Here is a 19,499-nt window from a genome sequence, read left to right on the forward strand (position 1 = left end):
GAGGCCTGGGAAAGACGCAGAACCCTGGGCAGGTGCAGGCACAACCTGTAGGGAGCAATGGGTGGAAAGGGTCCGAGTCCTCAGGGCGGGCTGTGTGGATCCCGGGCAGGGCTGCCTCCCAGGCAGAAGCATGGAGGCCTGCACAAGGCGTGGACACCTGGGTAGGTGCGGGGCACAACCCATCTGAGGTGAGGGGTAGGAAGGGAATGGAGTCCCTCCACTGGGCAATGACAGACGGCCTGTCTTACCTGACAGAGGCAAGTGACAGGAAGGGAAAGAACCACCCGAGAGGTAACGGCGACAGCCTGGCTTACCCGATGGAGGTGAGGAAACAGAAGGGAGCTGGGTCCAGGGTGAGCAGCAGGACTACTGTGATACACTGGTAAATTGGGAAAGGCAACTGACAGCGTGGGCAAGGCGAATAAGGCAAAACAGCAGGGCCAGCGCTCACAAAAGAAGCAGGGGAACAAGACCAACCGGACAGAACAGATACAGAGCTGCCTGGCAACCAGAGCAGAGCAGAATACGGAGCAGGGTGGCAACCAGGTACAGATCAGGATTCAGAGCTGGCGGACTGGGTACAGAGCAGGATTCAGAGCCAGCAGACCAGGTACAGAGCAGGATTCAGAGCCAGCAGACCAGGTACAGAGCAGGATTCAGAGCCGGCGGACCAGGTACAGAGCAGAGTTCAGAGCCGGCGGACCGGGTACAGATCAGGATTCAGAGCCAGCAGACCAGGTACAGAGCAGGATTCAGAGCCAGCAGACCAGGTACAGAGCAGGATTCAGAGCCGGCGGACCAGGTACAGAGCAGAGTTCAGAGCCGGCGGACCGGGTACAGATCAGGATTCAGAGCCAGCAGACCAGGTACAGAGCAGGATTCAGAGCCGGCGGACCAGGTACAGAGCAGGATTCAGAGCCGGCGGACCAGGGACAGAGCAGAGTTCAGAGCCGGTGGACCGGGTACAGATCAGGATTCAGAGCCGGCGGACCGGGTACAGAGCAGGATTCAGAGCCGGCGGACCAGGTACAGAGCAGGATTCAGAGCCGGCGGACCAGGGACAGAGCAGAGTTCAGAGCCGGCGGACCGGGTACAGATCAGGATTCAGAGCCAGCAGACCAGGTACAGAGCAGGATTCAGAGCCGGCGGACCAGGTACAGAGCAGGATTCAGAGCCAGCAGACCAGGTACAGAGCAGGATTCAGAGCCGGCGGACCGGGCACAGAGCAGGATTCAGAGCCGGCGGACCGGGTACAGATCAGGATTCAGAGCCGGCGGACCAGGTACTGGGCAGGATTCAGAGCCGGCGGACCAGGTACAGAGCAGGATTCAGAGCCGGCGGACCAGGTACAGAGCAGGATTCAGAGCCGGCGGACCAGGTACAGAGCAGGATTCAGAGCCGGCGGAGCGGGTACAGATCAGGATTCACAGCCGGCGGACCAGGTACTGAGCAGGTTAAACTGTCTTCAGAGCAGGATGACCCCCCAACTAGGCTCAGTCCCCGAGCCCCTTATAAACACCTACCCCCTAATAGGCGACAGGTGTACCTCCTTAAGCCAAGATGATCCAATGGCTCTGGGTGACAGGAGGGCTGGCTGCAAGGCCCGAAGTCCGGAGTGCGCGGATCGGAGCAAGACCCGGAAGGCGGGCTCCAGACCGGACCCTAACAGTACCCCCCCCCGCCCCCCAAGGGAGCCTCCTGGCAACCAAGGAGGGTCTGTCAGGCTAGGGACATTACGGGTGGGTGGGGGGGGGGGGAATGTACAGGCTGGCGAGAACCCCCGGGGTCACGGGACTAGACTCTAGTCCCTGTGTTGCTGGGTCCATGCTTGGGGGGGGGGGTCATTCTGTCATGAGCGGACATGGAATGGACCCAAATGCACGACGCAGGCACTGAAGTACTAGGGGTAGGACAGGATGGGGATGCCATGGCATGCGAGGGGTAATGCAGGCGGGACTGGATCCCGGAGGTCAGGCAGGCAGAGCAGGATCCCAGAGTTCAGGTGAGGCGGGAGGATCCCAGAGTGCAGACAGGCAGAGCAGGATTCCAGAGTTCTGGCGAGGAAGGCGGAGCAGGCAGGCAGAGCAGGATCCCAGAGTTCTGGCGAGGAAGGCAGGCAGAGCAGGATTCCAGAGTTCTGGCGAGGAAGGCGGAGCAGGCAGGCAGAGCAGGATCCCAGAGTTCAGGTGAGGCGGGAGGATCCCAGAGTGCAGACAGGCAGAGCAGGATTCCAGAGTTCTGGCGAGGAAGGCGGAGCAGGCAGGCAGAGCAGGATTCCAGAGTTCCAGCGAGGCAGGCAGGCAGAGCAGGATTCCAGAGTTCATGCAGGGCAGGAGGATCCCAGAGTTCGTGGCAGACAGGAGGATCTCAGAGTTCGTGGCAGACAGGAGGATCCCAGAGTTCGTGGCAGACAGGAGGATCCCAGAGTTCGTGGCAGACAGGAGGATCCCAGAGTTCAGGCGAGGCAGGAGGATCCCAGAGTTCGTGGCAGACAGGAGGATCCCAGAGTTCGTGGCAGTCAGGAGGATCCCAGAGTTTGTGGCAATCAGGAGGATCCCAGAGTTCAGGCAGTCTGGAGGATCCCAGAGTTCAGGCAGTCAGGAGGATCCCAGAGTTCGTGGCAATCAGGAGGATCCCAGAGTTCGTGGCAGTCAGGAGGATCCCAGAGTTCGTGGCAGTCAGGAGGATCCCAGAGTTCAGGCGAGGCAGGAGGATCCTAGAGTTCAGGCGAGGCAGGAGGATCCCAGAGTTCGTGGCAGGCAGGAGGATCCCAGAGTTCGTGGCAGACAGGAGGATCCCAGAGTTCGTGGCAGGGCAGGAGGATCCCAGAGTTCAGGCGAGGCAGGAGGATCCCAGAGTTCGTGGCAGACAGGAGGATCCCAGAGTTCGTGGCAGGACAGGAGGATCCCAGAGTTCAGGCGAGGCAGGAGGATCCCAGAGTTCGTGGCAGGACAGGAGGATCCCAGAGTTCAGGCGAGGCAGGAGGATCCCAGAGTTCGTGGCAGGCAGGAGGATCCCAGAGTTCGTGGCAGGGCAGGAGGATCCCAGAGTTCAGGCGAGGCAGGAGGATCCCAGAGTTCGTGGCAGACAGGAGGATCCCAGAGTTCGTGGCAGGCAGGAGGATCCCAGAGTTCGTGGCAGGCAGGAAGATCCCAGAGTTCGTGGCAGGGCAGGAGGATCCCAGAGTTCAGGCGAGGCAGGAGGATCCCAGAGTTCGTGGCAGACAGGAGGATCCCAGAGTTCGTGGCAGACAGGAGGATCCCAGAGTTCGTGGCAGACAGGAGGATCCCAGAGTTCGTGGCAGGCAGGAGGATCCCAGAGTTCGTGGCAGGCAGGAAGATCCCAGAGTTCAGGCAGGCAGAAGAGCCCCCTCAGGCGGGCGCATAACTCCTGGGCAGGGCCGCCTCCCAGGCAGGAACACGGAGGCCCGGGCAAGACGCGGAACCCTGGGCAGGTGCGGGCACAACCTGTAGGGAGTAATGGGTGGAAAGGGTCGGAGTCCTCAGGGCGGGCCGTGTGGATCCCAGGCAGGTCCGCCTCCCAGGCAGAAGCATGGAGGCCTGGGCAAGGCGCGGACACCTGGGTAGGTGTGGGGCACAACCCATCTGAGGTGAGGGGTAGGAAGGGAACGGAGTCCCTCCGCTGGGCAACGGCAGACAGCCTGGCTTACCCGACGGAGGCAAGGGACAGGAAGGGACAGAACAACCCGAGGGGTAACGGCGACAGCTTGGCTTACCCGATGGAGGTGAGGAAACAAGGGAGCTGGGTCCAGGATGAGCAGCAGGACTATCGTGATACACCGGTAAATTGGGAAAGGCAACTGACAGTGTGACAGCACGGGCAAGGCAAATAAGGCAGAACAGCGGGACCAGTGCACACGAGAGAAGCAGGGGAACAAGACCAACCAGGGCAGAACAGGATACAGAGCAGGCCGGCAACCAGGGCAGAACAGGATTCAGAGCCGGCGGACCAGGTATAGAGCAGGATTCAGAGCCGGCGGACCGGGCACAGAGCGGGATTCAGAGCCGGTGGACCGGGCACAGAACAGGATTCAGAGCCGGCGGACCGGGCACAGAGCGGGATTCAGAGCCGGTGGACCGGGCACAGAACAGGATTCAGAGCCGGTGGACCGGGCACAGAGCGGGATTCAGAGCCGGTGGACCGGGTACAGAGCAGGGTTCAGAGCCGGCGGACCGGGCACAGAACAGGATTCAGAGCCGGCGGACCGGGCACAGAACAGGATTCAGAGCCGGCGGACCAGGCACAGAGCAGGATTCAGAGCCGGCGGACCGGGCACAGAGCAGGATTCAGAGCCGGCGGACCGGGCACAGAGCAGGGTTCAGAGCCGGCGGACCGGGTACAGAGCAGGATTCAGAGCCGGTGGACCGGGCACAGAACAGGATTCAGAGCCGGCGGACCGGGCACAGAGTGGGATTCAGAGCCGGTGGACCGGGTACAGAGCAGGGTTCAGAGCCGGCGGACCGGGCACAGAACAGGATTCAGAGCCGGTGGACCGGGCACAGAACAGGATTCAGAGCCGGCGGACCGGGCACAGAGCAGGATTCAGAGCCGGCGGACCGGGCACAGAGCAGGATTCAGAGCCGGCGGACCGGGCACAGAGCAGGATTCAGAGCCGGCGGACCGGGCACAGAGCAGGATTCAGAGCCGGCGGACCGGGCACAGAGCAGGATTCAGAGCTGGCGGACCGGGCACAGAGGAGGTTAAACCAGCTTTGGAGCAGGACAACCCCCCAACTAGGTTCAGTCCCCGTGCCCCTTATAAACACCTGCCCCCTAATAGGCAACAGGTGTACCTCCTTAAGCCAAGATGATCCAATGGCTCCGGGTGACAGGAGGGCTGGCTGCAAGGCCCGGAGTCCGCGGACCGCTGACTGGAGCAAGACCGAAAAGGCGGGCTTCGGACCGGACCCTAACACATAGTGACCACTTTATTAAGTACAGGAGGTACCTAATAAAGTGGACACTGAGTCTATATTACTTGAGTATATAGAACATAGAACAGTACCACACAGGAACAGGCCAGCTACAAAATAAATCAACCTTCCCAAGCTAATCCCTCCTACCTACACCATGTCCATATCCCTCCATCTACCTCACGTTCTTGTGCCTACCCAAACATCTCTTAAAAGCCTCTAATATATTTGCCTCTACCACCAAACTAGACAGCGCATTCCAGGCATTCATCACTTTCTGAGTATATTCCCTTTGAACCTACCCCCTCTCACCTTCAATGCATGCCCTCTGTTATTAGAAATTTCTACTCTGGGGAAAAAGATACTCCTGGTCTACACTATCTCTGTCTCTGATAATCTTATAAACCTCTATCAGATCTCCCCTCAGCCTCCGCTACTCCAAAGAAACCAACTTGAGGTTATCCAGCATCTCATGATATCCATGCCAGTTCAGAGCCTGATGGCTATAGGATACAAACAAAAGATTCCATAGATGCTGAAAATCTAGAGCACACCTACAAAATGCAGTAGGCCAGGCAACATCTATGGAGGGGAATTATGAGCAATTTCAGCCTGAAACTTTGGCAGTTTATTTCCCTTCATAGGTGCTGCCTGACCTGCTGAGCTCCTCCAGCATTTTGTGTGTTTTCCAAGTACAAGGTTCTTTCGCTTAGTCCACAAGCTAGTGACATATAGTGACATCAGTCGGAACAGAGGCAGTTATGTAAATCCCATGCTAATCATGTCTGCAGAACACACTGTTTATAAAGTTATAGTTGTACAGCACAGTAACAGGCCTCTGGCACAACTCAGTCATGTTGACCAAGATGCCTTTCTGAGATTGTCCCATTTGCCCAAGTTTTGTCCAGAGCCCTCTAAACATCTCGTATCCTTGTACCTGTCCAAATGTCTTTTAAACATTCTAAATATCCACCACTTTCTGAGTGAAAAAAGTGCTCCTCATGTCCCCTTTTAAACCTTTCCTTTCTCATCTTTTATCTTTATAAATCTGTACAAAGTAATCCCTCAGCCTCCTTCACTGCAGGGAAAGCAGTCCCTGCTACTTAGTGTCTCCAGTTGCAGCCAACCAATTGCAGATGGTGATGAGTCAGCCTACCAGAGAGTGAGATAGGACACCTGGCAACCACAACCTCTTGCTCGTTATCTGTAAAACTACTGAGCCAATTGTTGACTTCAGTGCATATGCACCTTTCTACTTTGGGGGACTAGTTGACGGAGGGATTCAGCAGCTTTAAATTCCTGGGGTTAACCTATCAGATGACCTGTCTTGCGCCCAGTACATAGATACAATCATATGGAAGGTGAGCCAGCGACTCTACTCACTTAGGAGGTTAAGTAGGTTCGGCTTGTCACTGAATATTCAAACCAAGTTCTATAGGTAGATTATTGTAAGCTTCCTGACTGGTTGCATCATGTCTGATACAGTAATTTGAATGTACAGGAATGTAGGAAGCTGCAGAAAGTAGTGAACTCAGCCTGGTACATCCCTCCACACCACTGAAGGTATCTACAGGAAATGCTGCCTCAAGAAGGCCACATCCATCATTAAAGATCCCCACCATCCAGACTATGCCATTGCCTTGCAGCTACCATCAGGTGGGTGGTACAGAAGCCCAAAGTCGCTCACTGCCAATTTCAAGAATAGCTGTATCTCTTCAGCCAGTTGTTTGTTGAACCAAGTGGCACGGCCCTAATCATTACAGATTAGCAAATCTCTGACTATTTTGATCACTCTATTAAAATGGACATTGTTTCTTAATTATGCAGCATCTATGGAGAGGAATAAAGAGTGAATATTTCAGGCCAGGTCCTAATAAATGGTCTCGGCCTGAGATGTTGACTCTTTATTCCTCTCCATAGATGCTTCCTGGCTTGCTGAATTCATCAAGCATTTCCTCTGGATTTCCAGCATGTTCAGAATCTCTTGTGTTTTTATATTTAATTTGTAACAATTGTGTATAATTTATGTTTTTGTGAATGCTGCTTATCTGATGAAGCTGCTGCAAGTAGGCTTTTCATTCCACCTATACAAAACGTGTACTTGTGCTAATGACAATAAACTCAGTATAGACTTTGACTTTTCCAAGATGGTGGCACGACGCAGCTTGCAGCTGCCACTCCGGAGCTGATTATCTGTTATTTGTGAAGTGGGTTGCTGTGTGCAATCATAATCGATTGAAAACGGACGTGGGAGCACGGAGGAACATCGGGAAATCTCCAGGAAGACCTTCTTCGTTACTGCTGCTGCTGTGAGGTCCGGGACTCTGCTGGAAAGAACAGGCCCCCAGTCCTCGGGGTTGCGTTGCTGATGGCCGTTGGCAGGGCCGTCTTAATACGCTCGGCAGAGGATGGTGCTCGGAGAAGCTGTGCCGGAGGGGATGGTCGTCGGCTCGGAGGTTTGACAGACTCGGAGTCCGCTGCGGTCAGGTCACTTTTGGTGTGTGCTGCGTCTGCGAGGCTGGGTTCGACGGAGCTCTCATAGTGTGCTGCGTCTGCAAGGCTGAGTTGGGCGGCGTCATGGAAGTCCATAGCGGGGGTATTCCCTTCTGCTGCTGGCATGGGATGGCGAGTCTGTCGGGACCCTCGGTACTTGTGGAAACTGTGTGGTGATTTCTTTTGAACTTATAGTCCTTTAACATCTTTGGACTATTTTTACTGTGCCCATAGTCTGTTTTTTTTTAATCAATTATGCTATTGTTTGCACTGTTGTAACTATGTGGTTTTGTGCAGGTCTTGTAGCTTTAGTTTTTGGTCTTGATTGTCTGGTGGATTTGGAGCTCCTTTCCAGGGAACGCGCTAAGACAGTAGCGTGATATTAATACGCAGCAGCCTCTCCGGACTCTGGATTAGGGATTGCCAAATGTTATGTGGATTTTCTGGTGTAGTCTGTTTTGTCATATGCTTTTGTGATATCATTCTGGAGGAACGTTGTCTCATTTTTTAACTGCATTGCATTTGTGGTTTCTAAATGACAATAAACTGAATCTGAATCTGAATCTGAATCTGACTTAAAACTCAAGCCCTCCAGTCCTGGCAACACATTTGTGAATCACTTCTGCACCTTCTCTGGATTAATCACATCCTTCCTATAGAAAGGTCACTATGTGTAGACAGGAGTTTGGAGTACAAGTTACAGACAGATCATTAAAGGTCGTATTAAAGACCAAGTGGACTGCTCCTGATCATAAATTGTATATTGGTAGAAAGTTAAAGATCTGCAAAGAATCTCTTAATTTAAAATGAAGTCTAGAAGCAAGGGCTTCAACCCAAAATATTGACCTTTCCTTTCCACTCACAGAGCTACTCCAGCCATGAAGTTCTTGCAGGAGATAGAATGTTGTCGCTGATTCCAGCTTCTGTGGTCTCCTGTGTCTTGATTGAAAATTCTTTTAAGAAGTTTTCATTGGCACAAAGACAATCGGACTTTGATCCTAAGTAATTGTTTTTAAGAGGGTGAACCTGTCATAAGAATTCCTTCTTTAGTAAATCAAATTTCTCAGAAGTTTATTCAGGCAAGACCATGTTGTTCACAAGTCTACTTGCCAAACTAGAAATGTTTGTCATTAAGCATATACCTAAATAACACTTTGACATTCTGGGCATAAAAGTGTTTGTAAAGAGTTGGTTCAGCAAATATAATATTTATTGACCTGCAGCTTGAAAGGTTACCAGGAAAGATGAAATAAAATACCTGCAAAAGTCAATGTCAAGGTTGAATTTATTTTCAATCTGCACAAGTACACGTATGCACAGGTGCATTGAAAAACTTACTTGCATTGGTATCACATGCACATCGTATCCTTAAGCAGTATTCACAAGAAAAATGTAATTCAAATATAAATTAACACAACTTTACAAGAAAGAACACAATTAGGATGAAAAAAAAAGCCGGAAATCTGAGAGTTTAAAAACAAAATGCTGGATATTCTTAGCAGGCCAGGCAACATCAACGGTGAGGAAAAAGTTACTAATTCAGGACAAAGACACTTCAACAACTTTACAAGAAAGAACAGAATCAGAATGAAGAAATAGCAAAGCAGAAAATCTGCAACGAAATGAGAAAATGCTGTATATTCTCAGCAGGTCAAGGTTGGGCATTGGAAGCAATTAGCTGACAGGCTGTTTAAAGATTTTAAGGTCAATAATGAATTTCTTTTTCTCGGAAAATAGTTTAAGTCAGGGAATTGTGGCAATTGTGAAACTAGATTTCAAGCTCAGTCTGTAATTAGTTTTCTGCACCATCAAGTTCTTGAACTCATCTGCACAGATCTAACCATAGCTCAGCAATGGAACTTGTTTCACTTCTGCTGGCAGCTCGTCCCACACTCTCACCATCCTCTGTGAAGAAGTCTCCCCTAAGGTCCCCTTAAATATTTCACCTTTCACCCTTAACTTATGACCTCTAGTTTAAGTCTAACCAAACTTCAGTTGGGAAAAAACCTACTTGCATTTATCCTATCAATACTCATAATTTTGTTTACCTCTATCAAATCTCCCCTCATTCTCCTGCTCTCCAAAGATGAAAGTCCTAAGCTATTCAAGTTTCACCTCCAACTCAGGTCCTCAAGTCCTGGCAACAACCTTGTTAATTTTCTCTGTACTCTTTCAATCTTATTGATAGCTTTCCTGGAGGTAGGTGACCAGAAATAGATACAATACTTCAAATACTTCACCAATTTTAACATGACATCCCATACTCTACAAGTATGTCAAGATCAAGAGGATAAGATGTGAGAGAATAGAACTAATCAAGTGTGACAGTGGGAAAGTGCGTATGGAACTGGAGGAGGTAGCTGAGGTACTTAATGGATACCTTGCTTCAGTATTCACTACGGAAAAGGATCTTGGTGATTGTAGGGATGACTTACAGTGGATTGAAAAGCTTGAGCATATAGACATTAAGAAAGAGGATGTGCTGGAGCTTTTGGAAAGCATCAAATTGGATGTCTCAGGCAATGGACAAGGTGTACCCCAGGCTACTGTGGGAGGTGAGGAAGGAGATTGCTGAGTCTCTGGCAATGATCTTTGCATCATCAATGGGGATGGAAGAGGTTCCTGAGGATTGGAGCTGTGCAGATGTTGTTCCCTTATTCAAGAAAGGGAGTAGAGATAGCCCAGGAAATTATAGACCAGTGAGTCTTACTTTAGTGGTTGGTAAGTTGATGGAGAAGATCCTGAGAGGCAGGATTTATGAACATTTGGAGAGGCATAATATGATTAGGAATAGTCAGGCAGGGCATTTGAGGCTTCATTGTGCTCTGTCGATTGACAACGGCTGGTCAGAAACAAGGAGTGCATCCTAGTGAAATGTGCGGCAACAGATCTGGCTATTCAGTGGTTCCTCTGGAATGCGGCAAGCATATTCCAAACCAATATGTTTCATGATTTGACAGGACCAGGGACTTTCCTATCGACTCTCCTGAGTTCTAGGTGGAATGGCACTAGTTCCTTGGAACAGAAAATACCTCTGTTAACCACATGGGGCTTGAGTGTGAGACTGTTCCTGTTCATAAGATTGATAAAAGAAGGTCAGTATCGACACTTCACTCAAGTTCATAACAACCGTAGATGCTTCTTTCCTAACTGGACTATTCAACATGTCTGGATCTTCATCACACTCCTCCTAGCAGTCATTTTAAACCTTCAGAAAGAGGATGCACCTCTTTATATCCAAAACTTCGCAGGATGGACGATCTGGGCTTTCGGCTTCATGGTAGAGGCAATTGCAGACCATCAGAGGTGGAATTTCAAAAGTAATTCTATAAATGCTCAGGACAAATTCATTTGCCATGGGCTCTGGGCTTACAGTCAGCATCCAAACTACTTGGGTGAATTGCTTCAGTGGATTGGCCTGTTCATCTCTGCTTCTAGTGTAATGAAGGAAATGGAGTACATCAGCGTCTTCTCACTCGTAATTATGTGGGGCTTTTACGCACAAACAAGTGGAATTCCCATTTTGGAGAAGGAAGCTATGAAAAAGTGGGGACATGATCCTGCTTACCTCGAATATGTCAAACATACACCATCTGTCTGGCCATTCAGATTTTAATGCAAATTTCATTCATTAAGACCCACAACTCACCCCACCTCTCAGTTTCTGGTGTAAATTTGTTCTTGAAGTGATTTTTCAAAGCAAAGGGAGATCTGGAACATACCAACTGATTACCCCCATGCCTTAAGATTTTTTTTATGATTCTATTGTTTTATTCTCCTTAGGGGAGGAGCACTGTTGTGATTGAGATTACAGTGGACTGGTGAGAAGCAGCAGTATTTCTTCTGTTTGAAAACAGTTCTGGAACCAAAAGTTAATTGAAGTTAATCGTTCATTGTCATTTACTGAAAGAAAAACATTAACTCAGCAGGGTTTTTTTTGCAACAGTTGGGTACAATTTCTCACCCTCAGTGATAACATTTATTCCCTCATGCAGTTACCATTACTTGGGGGGGGGGGGGAGTGGAGAGGTAATAGCTGTGAGTAGCAAAACTCCTGCTCATTCAGTCTTGGGGAGGAATTGGAAAACTTTGTAAATTGTTACTTGAAGTTAATACTTAAAAAGAAATACAAATTGCCTGATGAAAAAAAAAGGAATAGTCAGACAGACAGACTTACTTTATTGATCCCGAGGGAAATTGGGTTTCGTTACAGCCATACCAACCAAGATGGCATGCAACTTGGACAGCATCCTCTTTTCAGACACCATCGTCAGAGAGTCCAGTTCCACCCCCACAACATCACTGGCCTTATGAATAAGTTTGTTGATTCTGTTGGTGTCTGCTACCTTCAGCCTGCTGCCCCAGCACACAACAGCAAACATGATAGCACTGGCCACCACAGCCTTGTAGAACATCCTCAGCATCATCTGGCAGATGTTAAAGGACCTCAGTCTCCTCAGGAAATAGAGATGGCTCTGACCCTTCTTGTAGACAGCCTCAGTGTTCTTTGACCAGTCCAGTTTATTGTCAATTTGTATCCCCAGGTATTTGTAATCCTCCACTATGTTCACTCTGACCCCTTGGATGGAAACAGGGGTCACTGGTGCCTTAGCCCTCCTCAGGTCCACCACCAGCTCCTTTGTCTTTTTCACATTAAGCTGCAGATGATTCTGCTCGCACCATGTGACAAAGTTTCCCACCGTCGCCCTGTACTCAGCCTCATCTCCCTTGCTGATGCATCCAACTATGGCAGAGTCATCAGAAAACTTCTGAAGATGGCAAAGACTCTGTGTTGTAGCTGAAGCTCAACAGCATGGTTTTGTCAAAGGCAGGTCATGCCTTACGAGCCTGATTGAATTTTTTGAAGATGTGACTGAACACATTGATGAAGGTAGAGCAGTTATTGTAGTGTATATGGATTTCAGCAAGGCAATTGATAAGGTACCTCATGCAAGGCTTATTGAGAAAGTGAGGAGGCATGAGATCCAAAGGGACATTGCTTTGTGGATCCAGAATTGCCCACAGAAGGTAAAGAGTGGTTGTAGACGGGTTATATTCTGCATCGACGTTGGTGATCAGTGGTGTGCCTCAGGGATCTGATCTGGGACAGATCTTCGTAATTTTTATAAATGACCTGGATGAGGAAGTGAAGGAATGGGTTAGTAAATTTGCTGATGACACAAAGGTTGGGGGTGTTGTGGATTGTGTGGAGGGCTGCCAGAGGATACAAAACTGGGCTGAGAAGTGGCAGATGGTGTTCAACCCAGATAAGTGTGAGGTGGTTCATTTTGGTAGTTCAAATATAATGGCAGAATATAGTATTAATAGTAAGACTCTTTTGGTAGTGTGGAGGATCGGAGGGATCTTGAGGTCTGAGTCCATAGGACACTCAGAGCTGCTGCTCAGGTTGACTCTATGGTTAAGATGGCATATGGTGCATTGGCCTTAATCAACTGTGGGATTGAGTTTAAGCACTGAGAGATAATGTTACAGCTATATAGGACCCTGGTCAGACCCCACTTAGAGTACTGTCCTCAGTTCTGGTCACCTCACTGCAGGAAGGATGTGGAAACTATAGAAAGGGTGCATAAGAGATTTACAAGGATGTTGCCTGGTTTGAGGAGCATGCCTTATGAGAATAGGTTGAGTGAACTTGGCTTTTTCTCCTTGAAGTGACGGAGGATGAGAGGTGACCTGATAGAGGTGTATAAGATGATGAGAGGCATTGATCGTGTGATAGTCAGAGGCTTTTTTCCAGGGCTGAAATGTCTAGCACGAGAGGGCACAGTTTAAAGGTGCTTGGAAGCAGGTACAGAGGAGATGTCAGGGGTAAGTTTTTTATGCAGATAGTGGTGAGTGCGTGGAATGGGCTGCTGGTGACGGTGGTGGAGACGGATATGATAGAGTCTTCTAAGAGCCTCCTGGTTAGGTATATGGAGCTCAGAAAAACAGAGGGCTATGGGTAACCCGAGGTAATTTCTAAAGTAAGTACAAGTTCGGCACAGCATTGTGGGCAGAAGGGCCTGTATTGTGTTATAGGGTTTTCTATGTTTCCTGCATTCAGTACTCTGATTAATGAAGACCAATGTGGCAAAAGCTATCTTTTCGACCCTAACTTCAATAACTTGTGATACATTTTCAAGGAATTATGGACCAGTACATGGAATTTTATAATGCAATACAATACTGAAATTAAGAGTTAATTGTTGAGGAAGGCAAATGCAATGTTAGCATTCATTTCAAGAGGTCTAAAATACAAGAGCAGGGATTTGATGCTCAAATTCTATAAGCCACTGGTGAGGCCTCATTTTGAGTATTGTGAACAGTTTTGGGCTCCTCATCTAAGAAAAGATGTGTTGATCTTGGAGAGGGTTCAGTGGAGGTTCACAAGAATGATTCCAGGAATGAAAGGATTATCATAAGAGGAATATTTGATAGCTCTAGGTCTGTACTCACTGGAATTTAGAAGGATGAGAGGGGATCTCATTGAAACCTTTCGAAAGTTGAAAGGCCTAGACCAGGGGTGGCCAATCTTTTACATTCTATGTGTTAATTTTTTCACACGAGTTCAGACGCGCCGTACAACTCTTGTACCCCCATTCAATTCTTGTAAAAATATGTTAATATAGACATATTTAGCATTTTTACATGATATATTGATTTAATATAAAAACAAGATAAACATTACTTACCTTCATGAGACTTTTAACAAATATATTTTGTCTTCTTTTGATTTCTTCCTTTTTCTCAATCACAATATTCTTTCCGTAACTCAGACCCAAGCACCAGCTTCAGTTTTCCTTCTATTTCAGTCTGATGTTGTTTTTTATAGTGTCTATTAAGATCATGTCTTCTATTATGTGAGAAAGTGTTTTCACAAACAATGTACAACGGTTTTCCTGACAGACCCGCTATAAATAAGAACTCATTTTCCCACTGTTCATTGAATTCACGCTTACTATCACTTTCTGCTTTTCTTTTGCACTGTGATGGGTAACTGAATGTAAAAACAAGGCTTAATTTTCGAAAAAGTCCAGAACTGCAAATGTTCACAAAGGACGAACAAAGCACAACTCCATAGCACACGAGTGTTAATTGTAAACTGACTGGCAAAAACCTGCGACGCACCGCTGGTGTAGGCGCCTGGCGCCTCGGGATCAAACAAGTATCAAATGTGTATTGAACAGTTATGGAACGACTGCAGAACAAAAGTCCTTCTTTCCTAGTTTGACTCATTGAACATTTTTTAAAAATTGAAAACAGATTAATGTGAAAGAAGATAACATTCACCAAAAGATGTGCACGAAATAATAAAATTGCTAAAAATAATTGCTAAGTTTTAGATTTATTCTCAGTAAAACCCATTTCTAGTTCTAAGGTACTTGAATTCCTGTTAGATTTTTTTCTCTACAAATCGGTTTTTGGTTAATACTTTTTGCATGAGTAGGCTTACTTTTTTATTATCATTACTGGGGTGCAATGCGCCGCTTCCAATCATCCAATGCGCCATAGGTTGGCTATCCCTGGTCTAGACAGAGTAGATGTGGGAAGAGTCGATGGACCAAATGGCCTAATTGTGCTCCTATGTCTTGTGGTCTTATGGAAAGGATGTTTTCCATGGTGGGGGTGTCTAGGATAAGAGGGCACAGCCTCAGGATAGTGGGGTGCGCATTTCAAAGAGAGCTGCAGAGAAATTTCTTTAGCCAGGTGGTGAATTCGTGGAATTTGTTATCACAGGCTGCTGTGGAGGCCAGGTTATTGGGTGTATTTAAGGCAGAGCTTGATAGGTTTTTGATTGGACATGGCATCAAAGGTTATGGGGAGAAGGCCGGGGAGTGTGGCTGAGGAGGGGAAAAAAGGATCAGCCATGATTGAATGGCAGATAAAAGAATAAAATGTCAAAGCTGCTGTTGATGGGCTGTAGGATTAAAACACGCTGGAAAACAGAAACCAATGGGAAATATTTTGTGACGGTCCATGATCTCACCATCAGGACAGCGCTACAAAAGTGCCAGGCACCATGTCCATCAAGAGCGTATCCAACTATCAAAGCATTACATTACGCATTATACATCTTCAATACACAACGCCACCAAATGACCAGAATCGGAACTAGACCAAATACAAAAATCATGGCTACAAAAGCAGATCAGATACTGGGTGTCTTGGAACAAATGACACACTTCCTTACATCTCAAAGCATTTCTGACAGCATTAGTCAGGAGTGCCATAGAATATTCTAGATGATGAAATGTAACTCCAAAAAATTTGACCATATACAAAGCAGCCCATCGAGCAGCCCAAGCATTCATTCTATCCATCACTGGCACACTTGGGGTCCAGTATGTACCACCTACAAACTGAACTTACATTGATTACTCTGAATCACCTCTCAGTCCTGTGTCTGCTATCAACAAAATGGACAATGAGGAGAATGAGAGGGATTTGATAGGGGTATACAAAATACATAGAGTAAATGCAAACAGGCTTTTGCCACTGAGGTTGGGTGAGACTAGAACGGGAGGTTATGGGTAAAGACAATAAGACATAGCAGCAGAATTACGCCATTCAGCCCATTGAGTCTGCTTTGTCTTTTCATCATGGCTGATCCCGGATCCCATTCAACCCCATACACTTGCCCTCTTACCATATCCCTTGATGCTCCGACCAATCAGGAATCTATCAACTGTTTTGAATATACCCGCAGACTTGGCCTCCATTGCAGTCTGTGGCAGAGTATTCCACAGATTCACCACTCCATGGCTAAAAAATTTCTTCCTTACTTCTGTTCTAAAAGGTCACCCCTCAATTTTGAGGCTGTGCCCTCTTGTTCTGAATACCCCCACCAGAGGAACCAGCCTCTCCACATCCACCTTATCTAGTTCTTTCAACATTCGGTAGGTTTCAATGAGATCCCACATATTCTTCTAAATTCCAGTGTGTACAAGCCCAACGCTGCCAAATGCTCCTCATATGTTAATCCCTTCATTCCCGGTATCATGCTCGAGAAACTCCTCCAGACTCTCTTTCTGATAAGGAGCCTAAAACTGTTGACAATACTCCAAGTGCAACCTAACTAGTGTCTTATAAAGCCTCAGCATTATCTCCTTGGTTTTATCTTCTATTTCCCTTGAAATAAATGCCAACATTGCATTTGCTTTCTTTACCACAGAATCAGCCTGTGAATTAACCTTCTGGGGTCTTTCATGAGGACTCCTAAGTCCCTTTGCACCTCTGATGCCTAGATTTTCTCCCCATTTAGATAGCAGTCCGCACTATTGCTCCTTTTACCAAAATGCATTATCATACATTTCCCAACACTGTATTCCGTCTGCCTCTTTTTTGCCCATTCTTCCAATTTGTCTAAGACCAGCTGCAATCGCATTGCTTCCTCAGCACTACTTACCCCTCCACCTATCTTCATATCATCCACAAGCTTGGCCACAAAGCCATCAATTCCATTATCTAAATCAATTGCAATCAACGTGAAAAGTAATGGTCCCAATACTGACCCCTGAGGAACACCGCTAGTCACTGGCAGTCAACCAGAAAATGCCCCTTCTATTTCCACTCGCTGCCTCCTGCCTGTCAGCCATTCCTCTATCCATGCCAGTATATTTCCTGTAACACCATAGGGTTTTATCTTGTTCAACAGCCTCATGTGAGGCACCTTATCAAATGTGTTCTGAAAATCTAAGTAAGTGATATCCACGCCTCTCCTTTGTCCACCTTGCTTGTTACTTCCTCGAACAACACTAACAGATTTGTCAGGTAAGATTTCCTTTTACAGAAACCATGCTGACTTTGACTTATTTTATCATTAGTCTCCAAGTAGCTTGAAACCTCATCCTTAATAATAGACTCCAACACTTTCCCAACCACTGAGGTTAGGCTAACTGGCCTATAATTTCCTTTCTTTTGCCTTCCTCCCTTCTTAAACAGTGGAGTGACATTTGCAATTTTCCAGTCCTCTGGGACCCATGCCAGAATCAAATGATTCTTGAAAGTTCATGACTAATGCATCCGTTATCTCTTCAGCATCCTCTCTCACGACTCTGGGATGTAGTATAGGTGACTTATCCACCTTAAGACCTTTGAATTTGCCTAGCGCTTTTTCCTTTGTAATAGCAATGGCACTCATGGGCCTCTGGCACACTGCTAGTGTCTTCCACAGTGAAGACTAAAGCAAAGTACCCATTAAATTCATCTGACATTTCTTTGTTCTCCATTACTGCTTAACCAGCATCATTCTCCAGTGGTCTAATATCAACTCTCACCTTTCTTTTATTCTTTATATAACTGAGAAAACTTTTAGTATCCTGCTTTATATTACATAAGAACATAAGAAATAGGATTTGGCCATCTGGCCTGTTGAGCCTACTCCCGTCATTCAATAAGATCATGGCTGATCTGACAGGGACTCATTTCCACCTACCTGCCTTTTCCTCATGACCCTTAATTCCTCTACTATCCAAAAATCTATCCAACCTTGTTTTAAATATATTTACTGACATAGGCTCCACTGCTTCACTGGGCAGAGAATTTCATAGATTTACCACTCTTTGATAAAACCAGTTCCTCATCATCTCTATCCTAAATCTGCTCCCCTGAATCTTGAGGCTATGTCCCCTAATTCTAGTCTCACCTACCAGTGGAAACAACTTTCTGCCTCTATCTCATCTATCCCTTTCATAATTTTATATGTTTCTATAAAATCTCCTCTCATTCTTCTGAATTCCAGCAAGTACAGTCCCAGGCGACTCAATCCTCCTCATAGCCTAACTCCCTCATGTCTGGAATCATTCTGGTGAGCCTCCTCTGCACCGCCTCCAAAGCCAGTATATACTTCCTCAAGTAAGGAGACCAGAACTGCATGCTGTACTCCAGGTACAGCCTCACCAGTACCCTGTACAGTTGCAGCATAACTCCCTGCTCTTGAATTCAATCCCTCTAGCAATGAAGACCAACATTCCATTTGCCTTCTTGATAGCCTGCTGCACCTGCAAACCAACCCTTTGTGACTCATGCACAAGCACTCCCAAGTTCCTCTGCACAGAAGCATGCTGCAGTCTTTTACCATTCAAATAATAACCTGATCTTCCATTTTTCCTTCCAACATGGATAACCTCGCATATACCAATATTGTACTCCACCTGCAGACCCTTGCCCACTCACCTAACCAATGTATATCTCTCTGCAGACTCTTGGTGTCCTCTTCACAATTTGCTTTTCCACTCAATTTAGTGTCATCAGCAGACTTACACAACACTTGGTCCCCCTTTCCAGATCATTAACTTACATCGTGAACAGTTGTGGGCCCAGCAGCAACCCCTGTGGCACACCACTCACCACTGATTGCCAACCAGAGTAACATCCATGTATTCCAATTCTCTGCTTTCTATTATTTAACCAATCCTCTATCCTGAAAATACATCACCCCCAATTCTATGTATGCTTATCTTATGGATAAATATTTTATGTAGCATCTTATCGAATGCCTTCTGGAAATCCAAGTAAGTGATATCCATCTGTTCCCTTCTATCCACTGTGCTCGTTATACATTAATGAACTCCAGAAATTTGTCAAACAGGACTTGCCTTTGCTGAATCCTTGCTGCATCTGCTTGATGGATCCATTTCTTTCCAGATGGCTTGCAATTTCTTCTTTAATGATAGCTTCAAGCATTTTCCCAACTACAGATATAAAACTAACTGGCTTATAGTTACCTGCCATTTGCCTATATCCTTTTTTGAACAGTGGCATGACATTCGCCTTCTTCCAATCTGCTGGGACCTGCCAAGAGTTCAGTGAATTTTGATAAGTTATCACCAAAGCCTCCACTATACCCTCTGCCATTTCTTTCAGTACCCTGGGATGCATTCCATCAGAACCAAGGGACTTGTCTATTTTTAGGCCAAGTTTGCTCAGCACTACCTCTTTAGTGATAGCTATAGTATCAAAGTCCTCACCTCCCATCACATCCATATCATCTCTCTTTGGCATGTTAGATGTGTCTTCCACCGTGAAGACAGACACAAAGTAGTCATTCAAAGCCTCGGCCATTTCCTCATTA

The 19,499-nt window shown here is 47.0% G+C and overlaps 2 protein-coding genes across 2 annotated transcripts in view; both read left to right on the plus strand.

Annotated features, from left to right (window-relative positions):
• Positions 1-19,499, plus strand: part of xylb (xylulokinase homolog (H. influenzae)) — a 318,901-nt gene that overhangs the window by 7,297 nt on the left and 292,105 nt on the right. The window lies entirely within an intron of this gene.
• On the plus strand, positions 228-11,072 carry LOC140732545 (uncharacterized). Its single transcript, XM_073055313.1, has 3 exons — positions 228-353; positions 397-546; positions 10,263-11,072. The coding sequence occupies exons 1-3, from the start codon at positions 228-230 to the stop codon at positions 11,040-11,042; spliced, it is 1,056 nt and encodes a 351-aa protein (XP_072911414.1). The 3' UTR covers positions 11,043-11,072.

The sequence above is a fragment of the Hemitrygon akajei genome, chromosome 8, assembly GCF_048418815.1.
Source record: "Hemitrygon akajei chromosome 8, sHemAka1.3, whole genome shotgun sequence".
Taxonomy (NCBI): Eukaryota; Metazoa; Chordata; class Chondrichthyes; order Myliobatiformes; family Dasyatidae; genus Hemitrygon; species Hemitrygon akajei.

Bases quoted from the DNA above. Each gene is read 5' to 3' on its own strand.
- LOC140732545 (XM_073055313.1), top strand. From the start codon at position 228: ATGACAGACGGCCTGTCTTACCTGACAGAGGCAAGTGACAGGAAGGGA. The intron at 354-396 runs GTGAGCAGCAGG...AAATTGGGAAAG, and splicing joins AGAAGGGAGCTGGGTCCAGG to GCAACTGACAGCGTGGGCAA. The intron at 547-10,262 runs GTACAGATCAGG...TCTGTCGATTGA, and splicing joins CGGAGCAGGGTGGCAACCAG to CAACGGCTGGTCAGAAACAA.